Source organism: Cajanus cajan, chromosome 6, assembly GCF_000230855.2.
Source record: "Cajanus cajan strain Asha chromosome 6, NIPB_CcT2T_4, whole genome shotgun sequence".
NCBI classification, from domain to species: domain Eukaryota; kingdom Viridiplantae; phylum Streptophyta; class Magnoliopsida; order Fabales; family Fabaceae; genus Cajanus; species Cajanus cajan.
Genome location: NC_138522.1, coordinates 1,761,869 through 1,777,964, shown reverse-complemented (window position 1 = coordinate 1,777,964; position 16,096 = coordinate 1,761,869). Strand labels below are relative to the sequence as shown.

General features: G+C 33.8%; 1 protein-coding gene across 1 annotated transcript; it reads left to right on the top strand.

Annotated features, from left to right (window-relative positions):
• Positions 1–9,841: 9,841 nt before the first annotated feature.
• On the top strand, positions 9,842–13,931 carry BRI1 (Leucine-rich receptor-like protein kinase family protein). The gene has a single exon (XM_020355886.3). The coding sequence runs from the start codon at positions 10,141–10,143 to the stop codon at positions 13,684–13,686; it is 3,546 nt and encodes a 1,181-aa protein (XP_020211475.2). The 5' UTR covers positions 9,842–10,140; the 3' UTR covers positions 13,687–13,931.
• Positions 13,932–16,096: the final 2,165 nt, after the last annotated feature.

The following is a 16,096-nucleotide window of genomic DNA, read 5'->3' as shown; positions in this document are numbered from 1 at the left end:
AACATGAACATCCCTTTTTTTATTTATTTAACTTTAATGATTTAGACTTATAATTTAATATGCATGTCCTTAATCCTCACCCTATCCATCATCTTTTATAATGATAAGAATTGATTAGGTTTTAAACAAAAAAAAATTTATGACTTATTTTATTTAAAACTTAATTTTTCTTATTTAATAAAAATGTTAGATTTATATTTTTAAAAAATTATTTATTCAAAAAGATTGGTTTAGACTTATAAAAAAAAGTGTTATGTTTGATAAATCAACCTATTTATCTATGTGATATTAGAAAAGATAATATATATATATATATATATATATATATATATTTCTCTTTTAACAGGAATAAATTTATAATAAATAAATGAGTTTATAATAATAAAATAAAAAATATTAATATTTTCTTACATTTATAATGCACTTAAACATGTTATACTTTTTATTAATACAAAATTAAGAAATCAAAAATAAAAATTCTAATATTCACAACTTTGTTTGTTCTTTTTTCTTCACAATTAGTTATTTATAATAATTTTAAATGAGATATAGAAACTATTTATAAAAAGTTAATAAAATTATCTTATTTCATTATAATCTGTGCGTGAGTGTATGCTAATGTATATAAAATGTGTATAGATTATTGACTCTAAATAATCAATTTGGCAATAAATTCAAACTCTTATGCTAATTTTTATTTATTTATTTTAAACATTAATTTTTAATAATAATAAAAATAAATTATTTTTATCATATAAATTAAAAAATATATTTATACACATATTTAAAAATAAATTTATTAACTTATTTAAAATTAAATTAATGAATTTATTTAACATTGTCATTATGAAATAAATGAATAAGTTATATTAGACTTTTAAAAATATGATATTAAATTTATAAAAAAAAAAAAGTTATAATAAATAATAAGTAAAATTTTAATTTTAATTTTATAAAATAAATTTATTGTGTAGACTCAAAATGCGACTTTACTCGTCATATTCTCATATGCAACCTCTTACTATTAATTCTAATAACACGAGGTACATAGGTCCCACCCTAGTCCTTTCGTGTAGGACCCTCGAAGCCTTCAATTATTTTATGCGCGTGCTTGTGCACGTGTGGTGTCCTCTCTATCCCTATCTCTCGCATTCATAATTCATCATTCTCTTCCCTTGCTTAATTGGCTCGGTGTAACACCCATACCACAATTAATTAAGTTCGTCAAATACAATTATTATGGTTCAATATGTTGCCATTAATTTCACCGAAGAAGAAAAACAAAAAGACTCGTGTGAATGAATGAATGCTAAGAGTAATATTGACAACTTGGCCAACGTGTCGGTAACCATGCAGTCAAATGTGGATAGAATTCTGTTATTTGGCCACGTAATCATATTGGACACGAGCACGTGTTGATCGCAGCTTGAGGTCCCTCCACATCATAATCATCGCTATCATCATCTATTTATTTTTAATTTTATTTTTTTAATAGTTATTTTGACTTCTTTTTTTTTCTTTTGTGAAACTACTCAAACCTTTTTTCCCATTTTCAGTGCCCATTTATTCATGCTGAGGTGAGACCCGTCAATTCGGGTCCCACTTGTGAAATCATACCTTTGTGGACCAACCGTCGGATTATACGACAGTGAGTAAAATTTTCTGTTTCTTGTTTCATCCACCATTCATTTTGCAAAGTGAGAAAGAGGAAGCAATGACAAATTGACTGCCACGTCACTCTCATTTAGCCATATATTTTTTAGTCACTTAAAATAATAAAAATATTGTTTGTTTTAGATTTTTAACCAAACTTTTTGAATACCTTGAAAATAACATTTAAGAATAAAATAAACAAGACATTTTATCTAAAAAAAATTAAAAGACAATAAAAATAGACACTGAAATAGTAGAATCAAAATATTTAATAAATTAATATTAAATTAAACTTAAGTTTTATATACGATAAAATTAAATGTGAAATTAAATCAGCAATGTCAATATATATAAATAACTTAGGAAGATTTTTTTACCTGCAATTCATTCTACTGAGAGTGAAAAGAGAGAGAGAGAAGTGGGGAGAAATTGGCATCCACATCACTCCAGTTAACCACAAAAATTTGTAGTGACTTTGTCACAGCTGATAAATATTTTTTTTCTTTCTAAAATTTAAAAATAATTTTGTAGTTACTTGATTTAACTTTCTTTTTAATTTTTATTCTTTAAAATTTAAAGTTATTCTTTCTTGTTTTTATAATCTTTTTAAAGTATATATTTAATAAATTTTTTAAGAATTTATACTAAAATGTAGAATTGTCATATATAGATAAAAATATTACACATAGTAATGGATATCACTTGAAATAATTACATAATTTCTATTAAACACATAAATAGTTAAAAATGTCACATGATAATATGAACTAAAATAATATTTTTTAATTTTAAAGAAATAAAAAATAAAAAAAACTACAAGGATCGAAATTAAAAATGATTATTTTGCACAAACTTAAAATATATGCTTATATTAAATTATTTCTTAAAAATATAAACTTAAGTTGTACAATAAAAATGCAAAATAAATTAAAAATATAATTAAAATTTACATTGTAGAAATAATAAAAATGCAAGTGTGAAACTTAATCAACATCGCATTATAGAAAGAAAAAAAAACCGTTACAACTAGTATATATACCGAACACATTTAAGTATATATACTATATAGAGTGAGAAGAAGTAATAAGATTAAATGTGTTTTTGGTCATTCAAGTAACGTATTATAAAAACAAAAGATAATTACTTTCACATTTATTTTTATGCTTTGGAAGGTTAATGCACTTTTGGTCCATCAAATATACTACTAACACATTTAAGTTACATGTATTATAATTTTTATTTGTGTATTTAATTAATAATATATTTATAATTGCTAAAATTATTATTGGTATTAAAAAAATTTATCATCACAATTCAAAATACAAGGAAAATATAAGGTAGGCTTGTGAAAAGAATCGACACAAAGATTAAAACTAAACAACTTACAACCTCACACAATCTACATTCATTTAAGAAAGTAACACGCAACTCATTTCATCAGCAACACATACAACTTACGATTTATAGCATCATAATAACTTCAACATAACAAGTTTCAACAAATTACAACACAACTCCACATCACCATAAAATAACTTTAAACAACTAATGTGTCATCATGCATATTAACTATGGAGTACAGTAGAGGTCAGAAGTTTAAGTAGTTAGGCCCTAACAAACCACAATGTGTGACCTGTCTTAACTAGGTCAACTAACAAATCAATTTGATTTTGCGGGTTTTATCACTTAAACTAGGAAGTTTGGTACTGTTATAAAGATAGAATAACTTGGATATGAGTCTACCACGACATTAGCTTACAAAATTAAACCACCTAGGGGATTAACTCATTAACTATCCTCTAAATACCATGCCCCTCCAATACTTGGTTATAGATTAAGTCCCGAACCTTGTACTTAGTTAGTTGTTTTATACACAATTATATCAACCTTGCCCACATATGGATGCCGCATAAAACCTAGAGAAGACAACTTAAAACAATTACCCCATTTAGAGGTCAACTTACTTATTGAAGGGTTTCAACAAGCTCTTAGAGTACCGCAATGTATATCCACACAATGAGATATTTTAACTTCAAAAATAACACTTAATATCCTATAGTTTATATGTATATTTAGTAAAGATGTGACTCTACCACATGTCTAACAGCTTAACAACTTAACAACTTGAATAACTTAAACATCATACAACTTCACAACTCATTCAACTAGAACATCTTACAACTTATACAACTTATTCATTAATCAACTTACAACTTAACAACATAAAAATTGTCATATATTAAATCAACTTACAACATATGAATTTATCATCATACATCATTCATCTCACAACTTATCATCATCATTTAACTATAAAACAACTTAACACAACAAGTTTTTGATCATGCATCTCGCGCCCGACGCCACTTAGAAGATGTCCAACACCATTTACACAAAGGGTTTCTTATTTTGCCCATGTCTAGTGCCAAACTACCTGTGCCTAGCTTGATTAACATAGAGAGTCTCCCACTCTCTTGCGCTTGGCATGGCAATAGCCCCACGCCTTGCCCCCAACATGTAGGGGTCTCCACACAATTCATGCCTGTCGTCACTCCATTGACACCTAACATGATTTCAACCTGAGATGATTATCTCTCCTCACGCTCGATGCCATCAACCCTACGCCTCACATGGACGAGACAAAACCCCTAGGTTTGAAACCATGCTTAGTGCCCTAAAAGCGCACTCGACACGATATTAGTTTTGCTCCTATGTAGAACTTGATTTTAGCCCAATCCACCTAAAGTTTAGCCAAAACTCATTTGTAATGCCCAAAACAATATATAAACATAAAAAATAGCTTGAAAATAATTTCATTTACAACATGCAACCACTCTAAAGCAAGAAGCACTATATTCAACACATAACCACTTCAAGAGAAAACCCCTAACTCCATAAATCATCATCCCAATACATGTAACAATAACATCATGAATCTAGTGATTATAGGCAACACTAATCAACATGCATCCAACCCAATCAACACAAGCTTCCTTTACCTATTAGAGAATCGAATTAGGAAGAGAAGAAGAGAAAAATGAGGATGTGAGCTCTATACGACTTTCGACTTAAGATTTTAAGCTCTTGAACTTCAAATCTCACTACCACTACAAGTCTATATCAACTACAGGAATGAGGGGAGAAGAGTTTAGTACAAAAATTAGGATAATGTTCATTCACCAAAGAAATTTTTTTCTATTTCTCTCTATAATTTTCTTAAAATATGACATCTTAAGAAAATTCTTATATATTTTCTTGAGTTGATGAAACTTGTCTCTGATTTAACTATTCTAAAGATCAATTTAACCTTCAAAATCTCTTAACTCCAAAGTTTGTAAGTAGCATTACTAACAATAATTTACAACTAAAAACACTCATATAATTAAGTTAAAATACCATAAAATCACCCGTGTTAAAAAAAGTACACGTACTATTATTATATTGAGCGACAAAAACACATTATTACCTGTCAATTTTGGTCAATGAGGAATGAGGGAACGGGGAGCGGGAACCCGCGACAAATTGACAGCCACACTCATTCTTATTTAGAAAAAAAAAAATTACTTCCACAGCTTCAACATAATAAAGTATTCTTTACCTTCCAAAGTATTTTTTTTAAAGCTGGAAATAAAGTTTTTTTTAAAGATTTTTAAGGGTACTTTTTAAATAGCTTTTAAAAAAAGACAATCGTTTTTTTTTTTGTTTTACGTCAAGAGCATTTAAGATGACAATAAAAGAAGAAATTTTATCTTTACAAAACAACTAAGTTTGTCAGTATTTTCCTTATTTTTTAATAAAAAAAATTATCTTGATTTTATCTAATAATTAATAAAATTAGTTGATGTAATAAATTAGATATGGTATTGAGTAAATACAATATATCAATTAAAAATATAAAATACCTAAATTAAATAACAAAAAAAGATAAGTTGAATGTATTAATTTAATTATTATATTCAAAATAATTGTGGATAAATAATTATTTTTATGAGAGTCAATGAACAAAATGGTAACGGTCTTTTCCGTTTTAAGTAAATTAATGATTTAAATATAAAATGAAAGCAAAATAGAAAAACTTAATATGTATAAAAAGTAGAAAAACTTGATTTTATACAAGGAAAAAAAAAACTTAAAAAGATTGTATTGACCCAATTAACATATGAGGGATTAAGAATTATTTGTGTTTCTTAAACAAGAACCAAGTTCGACTCTTACCTTAAACATGAAATTGAGTCTAGAAATATCATTTTATTTTTATAAGCATCAACCTATTGAAAAATAAATATATGTCCTTACCAAGTAAAAAAAAATTAAAGTAATTAAACATAAAATTTACAAACAATAAAAATATAAATGTGAAATTAAATTAGTGATGTAATAAGAATAAACAAAAACTGTAATATTGTATGATAAATATATTATCTTGTGAAGTGAAGGAAAAAAAAAAGAGAACTATAAAGAAATGCTGAGATATAAAGTAAATTATTAGGTAAAGGAAAAATGAATAAGAAATAGTATTTTTAATTAATAATTTTATTTTAAAAAATAATAACTTTTTTTTATTACCAGAAGTTTATACTTTTTATGAATAATATTATTCAAAAATAATATATAATTAAATTGGCCCCTATTTTCATAAAAAAAAAAAAAGGAGTAAAATTTCTCATATTTTTTGTTATTTTAGAAAGAAAGTTTTACATAACAAACAAGACCACCTAAAAATATTGACACTTTTCTTTTTTTCCTTCATATCCAAAACAATATTTTCTAACTTCTCTTTAGTTTTCCAGATTTCTTCTATTTCTTTCTTTTCAAATAGGCTCTTATTGGTACGATTGAAGTTAGATGAGTGCCACGTGGCAGGATGCGTATATGTGGATCTTCACTTCACAGTCAGCTGATGAGATCATGTGTTTGTGTGTGCAGAATGAAAGTGTAGGACAAACGTGAGTGAGTGGAGTGGCGGGTGAGGATAGCGAAACCCGGCAGGTATTGGGTTATGGAAGCGACGAGAGAGTGGGGAAAGTTTTGAAGCTCGAGTGAAGAACAAGATAAATTTTGTTGTCGTTTGGCTTAGATTCACCTTTTCATTTCTCTTTCGCCTGCAGAAGTTATCCAAGTAACTGTAAAAACTGATTACCCTACTTCTTTTCAAGAATTGCTATTTCCCCTCTCTTTTCTACCTCTGCCACTACCCTGTTTATGTAAACTCTTTTATTTATTAGCCAAAATGAAACATATAACTAAGTTCTCTTTAATTACATTAGCGAGGTATCAAAAGGCCCACAGGTAAAGTAGGCAGTGAGGATAATTAATTTAGTTGTGTATTAGACTAATGTTTTAACTCAAATTATCAACGAAAGAGACGTCGCTTTCATAACTACTTTAGTGTCCTCTTAGGTTGATTAACAAAATAATACACTTTAAATTTTGCAAACAAATGTTGAGACCCTATGAAAATGGAATAAGATAAAATCAAAATTACTTAAAATATAATATTTGCCCGTATTCCCTTATTTATAGCTTTACTTCCAATGAAATGTGTCGTCTTTTTCTTTATTACATTTTGGGAGACATTTAGAAGAGCTAATGTAGAATGTATTTTGAATTATAAAGTATTTTATAACCTTTTTATAACTCTTTTCTTCTTAACTTACTTTAAAAAATTTCACCAAGTTTCGCTATAAAATCCATCAACATAAATATTGCTAATTTATTTAATAAGTTTTTTAATCAAACTTATTATATATATTTTCATGTAATAATCTTATTGAATAAAAGCTTGAAGATCATATGCTTTAAATTTATTGTAAAATGTGATATTAATAAATTTAAATATTATAAATATTCGATATGTTTTTTTTTTAAAAAGTTTAAATTCTTTTATATATCTATCAAAATCATTATCATTCTTTTAACGAGATGTGAGAGATGTCTAAGTAACCTCGTACAAGTAATAACTTCTAACTAGTTGTTTGTAGTTTGTATGTACTTTAAGGTTGTTCTACACGGTACTTCAATAATTTTCTCGTATGAATTTCAATACTCTAAATACCTTAAAACAGGTTCCGAATTGTTAATATATCTTTAAAGGGTAATCCACCTACAAAAGACATTTTAATACTCAAATAAGATTTTGACTTAGAATGATAAAAATTAGTAATAACTGCATGAATAATATTTTTAACTCGATATATATGGCTCTATTTGTCCTAGCTATAACGAATTTGGATCTTTGAACTTTTATCTTCGTTACCCAATAAGGTTATAGATTGCTAATGGTAGGTTAATCATGTTAATGTTACTAACGGTCTTATTATTACTTACCTAACTTGTTCTATTAAGGTTAATTGTTAGTAAGGCCTTGACAACTCAACAAGTGAATATACCAAAATATCTCTTTTAAATGATTGTTTGCCAAGTGTGCTGAGAATAAGTTCATGTTTCTTGGTTATTATATACAACGAGGAAAGGTATAGGTTTCTAACCATTGGATATGCCGATAGGTAATGATCTACTTGTTCCTAGTCTTATGATATCCAGACTCATTATGATTTTTTTCGATATTTAATGACTCAAGTACCTTTATGTTATACAAACAATACTTCAACAACAATAATAAGAGCATATAGGGTATATGTTGTTTAAGAATTCATTATGGTATATTTTTGTTATTGATTTAAAATTTATAGAATGTAACAACTTCTTATATGGATCGATGTAAAAAATATTTTTTGTACCATATATGTTTATAATCAGTGTAGAAAAATGTTTTTTTTTTTTTTTTACATTAGTTATGTGCATAATCAATGTAGAAAGTACATCAAAATCCATTCTTCTGGAATCAAATGAGTTCTTCTCATTGTACATCTTCCCACACCAAAGCACTTTTAACAACTTATGCATCACAAACTTAATATAATGACTTGTAAAGTCCCTATTCATATGCATGAGTGAGCACACATGAACATCAAATACAAATTAACTCTCAATGTCTACCACGTTATTAATAGATTTTTTTTTTTTTTTTTTTTTTTTACATTAGTTTAAGGAAATGACTTGGGTGATGAAGTGGTGTACTTCGTTGGTAAATGAGTCTTGGTGGTGGAGGTTGTTGAGTAGGATGACTTTGTTGGCAATCCAGAAGGAGGCTTTAATTTATTATATGTTTTCCATATTTGAGTGTATTGGATTGGGGACATGCAAAAGCGATCGGGTTTGAAAGTGACGAAGGGATCTTAGGGAATTTCATACATTGTGGTTTTACATTTGTGTCTGAAAGCAAAGAGTGAGAGGGTTACATAAGGATCAAGAAGAGAAGAATAAAGGTTTTCTCGGGGTGGGATTTGAAAGTTTTGAGTTTCTCAAAAAAACTTGCAAGAAAAAATTGGAGTGAGAAAAAAGGGATTCCTTTTGGAATGTATTTTATTTTACATTGATTCAAAATTTAACCAGGGTAAAATATCTTAACATTAATTAAATTTTAACTAATGTAAAAGTTTTTTTATTATTAAAAACATTATCACATTATTTTTTATATTGGTGACATTAATGGTAGTCACAACAATGACAATAACGATAATAATAATATAGTTATTATCATCATTATTGTTATTGATATTGTTGTTCCTGACACTGTCATTAACAATAACGATAATAATAATAATAACAATAACAATAATGATAATGACAATAATAATAACGTTGATCGGTGAATGATTATTAATAATTATGCAAGGAATAATAATAATAATTTTATAAAAAAATATTTATAGATCATTAATTAATTTTACTTATAATTTAAAAATTATGATTTATTTTTCTCATCTATAATAATAAAATATATTTTGATTAGATATATTTCATATTATATATATAGATATATAAATTACTATATTTACACAAACTTGCAATATGTTGGCGAACACATAATTGGAAGATGATTAAAATAAAAAGCAAATAGAATTAAACTATTTATATATTTTTTGACCGTATAAAGTATTTTTATTTTTATTTAAGCTTTTATCTACATAATATACTAAAATGTTGGAGAGATAATTAAATGTGTGGTTAAATATTTTTAATGAAAGTGAAGGAAGTGAAAATGGGGGAAATGTTAAATGAGCGTAATAAATGATTGTGGGGTTTTTGCAGTTTGATGAAGTATTTTGATTGAAGACATGCCATGGAGAGTGGAAAAGGGGAAGCTTAGATTAAAGAAATGATCCAACAGGGAGAGGGAGTGTCACATGGCATGTGAGCAACAGCTGTGTCCACTCTTCCACTTGATAAATACCCATCTTACCTTCCTTACTAGGACTTTTGACTCTCTTTCATTTTGAATCCGACTTTCTCTCTCAACAGAGCTACCTTGAGTGGTCTCTCATGGCAGAGCTCACACCCTAAACCAAGAGAGATCAAATCAAATAAAAAACAACAAACAACCAACAACCAACAACCATCCTCACTTGGCACTTGCATAGGAAAATGAAAGCCCTGTACAGAAGCTCTCTCTTGGTCCTCCTCTCTTTGGCCATCTTCTTCACTTTGATAGGCGCTGCTTCCAGAGACCCCACTCCGCAACTCATAAGCTTCAAGAACTCTCTACCCAACCCGACCCTGCTCCCCAACTGGCTCCCAAACCAAAACCCCTGTACCTTCACCCGAATCACCTGCAACCAGACCCACCTCACTTCCATAGACCTCACCTCCATCCCACTCAGCACCGACCTCACCGTCGTAGCAACCTACCTCCTCACCCTCGACCACCTCCAGTTCATCTCCCTCAAATCCACCAACCTAACCGGTTCGCTTTCCCTCCCTCCCTCCCATTCCAAGTGCGCCTCCTCATTGTCCGCCATAGATCTGTCGCAAAACGCACTCTCCGGTTCCCTCTCCGACATGTCCTTTTTCTCCTCATGCTCAAACCTCCAATCGCTCAACCTCTCCAACAACCTCCTCCAGTTCGACTCAGCGCGCTGGAAGCTCAACCTCCGCGTGGCGGATTTCTCCTACAACAAGATTTCAGGGCCGGCACTCATCCCGTGGCTCCTCAACCCCGACCTCAACCACCTGGCGCTGAAAGGAAACAAAATCTCCGGCGAAAGCGACTTCTCCGCTGCCGCTTCTCTTCAGTACTTGGACCTCTCCTCCAACAACTTCTCCGTGCCGATTCCTTCCTTCGGTGACTGTTCCTCCCTCCAGTATCTAGACCTTTCCGCCAACAAATACTTCGGCGACATTGCTCACACTCTCTCCGCTTGTAACCGCCTCCTCTACCTCAACGTCTCCAGCAACCAGTTCTCCGGTCCGCTTCCCTCCCTCCCCTCCGGTTCCCTCCAGTTCGTGTACCTCGCCGCCAACCACTTCCACGGCCAGATTCCCTCCGCGCTCGCCGACCTCTGCTCCACTCTAGTTCAGCTGGATCTCTCCTCCAACAACCTCACCGGCTTAGTCCCCGGCGCGTTCGGCGCGTGTGCTTCTCTCGAATCCTTCGACATCTCCAGCAACCTCTTCGGCGGCGCCTTGCCCATGGAGGTGTTGATGAAAATGAGCAGCCTGAAGGAGCTGGCGGTGGCGTTCAACACCTTCACCGGTCCTCTCCCGGAGACTCTCTCGAAGCTGGCGTCTCTGGAGTCCCTGGATCTGAGCTCCAACAACTTCACTGGGCCTATAACGGCAACTCTCTGCGGAGACGGTGAGAGTAATCTGAAGGAGCTTTTCCTGCAGAATAACCGTTTCACGGGTTTTATTCCGCCCTCCCTCAGCAACTGCTCCAACCTCGTTGCCTTGGACTTGAGCTTCAACTTCCTCAGTGGGACTATCCCTGCGAGCCTGGGCTCGCTCTCCAAGCTTCGAGACCTAATCATCTGGCTGAACCAGCTCCACGGCGAGATTCCTCGGGAGCTTATGTATTTGAACAACCTCGAGAACCTGATTCTGGATTTCAACGAGTTGACAGGGAACATTCCCTCTGGACTAGTTAACTGCACCAAGCTCAATTGGATCTCCCTCTCCAACAACAGGCTCACCGGCCAGATTCCTCCCTGGATTGGGAAGCTTTCCAATCTCGCCATACTCAAGCTCAGCAATAACTCTTTATCCGGCCGGATTCCGCCGGAGCTTGGTGACTGCACTAGCTTGATATGGCTGGATCTGAACACCAATTCCCTCACCGGCTCGATTCCGCCGGAGCTCTTCAAGCAGTCCGGGAAGATCGCGGTGAATTTCATCAGCGGGAAGACGTATGTTTACATAAAGAATGATGGGAGTAAGGAGTGTCACGGAGCGGGGAACTTGCTGGAGTTTGCGGGGATCAGTCAGCAGCAGCTGAACAGGATTTCGACTAGGAACCCTTGCAATTTCACTAGGGTTTATGGAGGTAAGGTGCAGCCAACGTTTAACCATAATGGTTCTATGATATTTTTGGATATCTCGCACAACATGTTGTCAGGGAGTATTCCTAAGGAAATCGGGGCCATGTACTATTTGTACGTTCTCAATTTGGGCCACAACAATGTGTCCGGGAGCATTCCTCAGGAGCTTGGCAAGATGAAGAATCTCAACATACTTGATCTCTCTAATAATAGACTCGCGGGGCAGATTCCCGAGAGCCTCACGGGGCTTTCTTTGCTCACTGAGATTAATTTGTCAAACAACTTACTTTCGGGCCAGATTCCTGAATCGGGTCAATTGGATACTTTACCTGTGGCTGGGTTTCAGAACAACTCTGGTCTCTGTGGAGTTCCTCTGAGCCTGTGTGGATCGGATTCGGTAAACAGTGGAAGTGGCCAACATTTGAAGTCTCATAGGAGGCAGGCTTCTCTGGCGGGGAGTGTGGCCATGGGGTTGCTCTTTTCCCTATTCTGTATCTTTGGTTTGATCATAATTGCCATTGAGACCAGAAAGAGGAGGAAGAAGAAGGAGGCTGCTCTTGAGGCTTATGTTGATGGTAATTCGCATTCGGGTCCTGCCAATGTGAGCTGGAAGCACACCAGTAACCGGGAAGCGCTTAGCATAAACCTTGCAACGTTTGAGAAGCCCCTTCGGAAACTCACGTTCGCGGACCTTCTGGACGCTACCAATGGCTTTCACAACGACAGTCTCATTGGCTCTGGCGGGTTCGGGGACGTGTACAAGGCTCAGTTGAAGGACGGAAGTGTTGTGGCCATCAAGAAGCTGATCCATGTCAGCGGACAAGGGGACAGGGAATTCACCGCTGAAATGGAAACTATTGGGAAAATCAAGCACAGGAACCTTGTTCCCCTGCTGGGATACTGTAAGGTTGGGGAAGAGAGGCTCCTGGTTTATGAGTACATGAAGTATGGAAGCTTGGAGGATGTTCTGCATGACCAGAAGAAAGCTGGGATCAGGTTGAACTGGGCTGTGAGGAGGAAAATTGCGATTGGGGCTGCGAGGGGTTTGTCTTTTCTTCACCACAACTGTAACCCGCACATCATTCACAGAGATATGAAGTCGAGCAATGTGTTGCTTGATGAAAACCTGGAGGCCAGGGTGTCTGATTTTGGAATGGCTAGGCACATGAGTGCTATGGATACACATTTGAGTGTGAGCACACTTGCGGGCACCCCCGGGTACGTTCCTCCGGAGTATTATCAGAGTTTCAGATGCTCCACCAAAGGTGATGTCTACAGTTACGGTGTGGTTTTGTTGGAGCTTCTAACTGGGAAGAGGCCAACGGACTCGTCTGATTTTGGAGACAATAATCTTGTAGGATGGGTTAAACAACATGCTAAGATGAAAATAAGTGATATTTTTGACCCGGAGCTCATGAAGGAAGACCCCAATCTGGAGGTTGAGCTTTTGCAGCACCTCAAGGTTGCTTGTTCTTGTTTGGATGATAGGCCATGGCGGCGTCCAACCATGATTCAAGTGATGGCAATGTTCAAGGAGATTCAGGCGGGATCCGGGATTGATTCTCAGTCAACCATAACCAACGAAGAGGATAGTTTCAATGCGGTTGAGATGGTGGAGATGAGCATTAAAGAAGTCCCAGAATTGAGCAAGCATTAGGCAAAAAATTCCGGAAGTGTCAAAGTGGATTCATCGGGAAACAAACAAGAAGAGAGGAGGAGATGACGGATTCAGCTCCCCCAAAAGTTTTTTTTCCTTCTTCTTTGCCGCTTCAAATTAATTATTTCAGACATAAGGGGAAACGGTTGAAAGGGGAATGAATGCTTTTGATGTATGTAGTCTTGTTATTTTTATACATAAAAAAGTTGTTTAACTTGTATATAAACAGCTTCAGTTGTTACCCACCTGTGTTTTCCTAGAATTTTCAAAGTACTTTCTCATTCAGATATAATCCTGAAAAAGGTTCTGTTGAATCTGCGACCCCAGTGATGGCGACTAAGTGGAGGATCTTTTGGCCCTTTCTTTAGCCTGCTTGATTTGTTTTCTTTTCCCCCATTCGATCAACCGCTACTTTTGCGATATAATTTGTCAAAACTTGCCTCTAAAATAACTCTAACATCAATTTTCTTCAATAAGAAATTAACAACCCCCCAAACTTGTTCTGACCCTTGTTTTGTTTGCTAGTTTACCCTGTAGGAAAAGTATCACGCCACTCATAGTATTTTCACTTCAGCTGGACATAAATAATTTTGGCCTAATTCAGCATCACATATCAGGAGTCAATACGCTCGCTGTCTGTCTGTATTTATCATCCGTCTCCGTGCTACTTTCACATCCCATTTTGTTATAGATTTTTTCTTATAAAAACAAAAAGGAACAGGTAAGCCACTTGAGTTAGGACCCAACGTAGGTGTCACCACCCATGTCCTTCATACAAGCGTGCGTGTTTATAGGATCAACCTCAGAATTAAATGCTTGATAATCTCCCGTTTGCAAGTTGATGATAAATTACAATAAACAAACCAAATTGTGCGGACTGCCATTTCCCAAAATATTTTGTGCGCGTGTGCGTTGTGGGGGTGTCATTAAAATGAAGATTGTAAAATAGATAAGAGATAAACGTCAGTTGTCAAAAGATGAAAGAATATTAGGAAGGGACCAAACCTTGACCTATGGAAACTGAGTGCTACGGTAATTATTGTCACAGGATTTAGGATTTAATAATAGTTCGGACCACAAATAAACAGCTTTAAGAAGTTTCAACTTTCCCCACGGATAGCAAATTTGGTTGGACCATCTTTGATCAAAGTCCCCATTCTCATTATTGCGAACCTTTTATACGAAACTAGTATTTTCATAATTATCAAGAATCTTCAACTCATCAGTGATTGCTCATTTTCAATTAAGAAAATAAAGTAAGTAAATGAATCCATTTTGTCTGTTCTCCATGGATGTCGTGCTTTGCACGTGATGGATCATAGATGCGGTAAATTATTATTTTCTCTGTGACTGGGACAATGTGCCCCCTCCAGTGGCCACGTGTTTGTAAGCCTTATGCCAGAACACTACTATTTATATAATCAATGGTAACCATTTCACAAAGACAAAGACAATTTTTAATAAATTACCCTATACTAAATAGAAGGGTTTTGGTTTCATTTAATTTAACCCAACATGTGCAATTTTAACTTTTGCGCGTGTCTCTTTGTGTTAGAGAAAAAAACATTTACTATATTTTCATACCAACCTAAACTTGGAAACATAATCACAAGTATATCTGTATTCTTAAAAAGAAAAAAGAGCTCGAGAACGATGCGTAAAGATGACAACAATGGGTTGACCATACACGTTGATGAAGATTGAAAATAGAACCTGCAGGAAATAAAGTTGCATTTAATTTGAATAGTATATTTTTGGAGCATCAAGTTAACGAACCATTCAGCTATTAAATACTAGTACTACTGGCCATTACCATCCCTTCAAGCTCAGACCAATGTATTAGTATAATTAATAATTAATGTTATGTTTGTTTCGTGTGTCTTAATAATTTCATTCTAGTTTTAATTTATTTGGTGTTCATCTCCTGTCGTTTCTTGTTCCATTGTCTGGGTTACATCTCTGAACGAGTTGGAAACACTTTAGTCCTCTAATCTGTCATTTGAATTAGATAAATACAATGCTATTGTCGTGATGAAAGTACATAGGGTGGTACGTACCATTGTGCATATTCTCCCTACGAATCTTTCATGCATTACCACCCAAAAGAAACAGGGTTAATTAAAAAGTAGTACTCAATAGTGGTATTATGGCCTTTCCAATGAACATGTTCCTTCACTTAACTACACGAAAGATTGAAAAAAAAGAATAGGACGCCAGAAAAATGAATCACGGAAAGAGACTTGTAAAATTCAAAACTTGAAACGGAACCATATGGTTTTGTTGGAGGAATTGTTTAATTAATTTATTTATTTATTGTCTATACTATAGTGTGGTTGATGGTTAGTTTTACGTTAGTGAATTGTAGAAAGTGTGTGACGGACATGGTGATGGAACAGTGTTGACCCAAAAC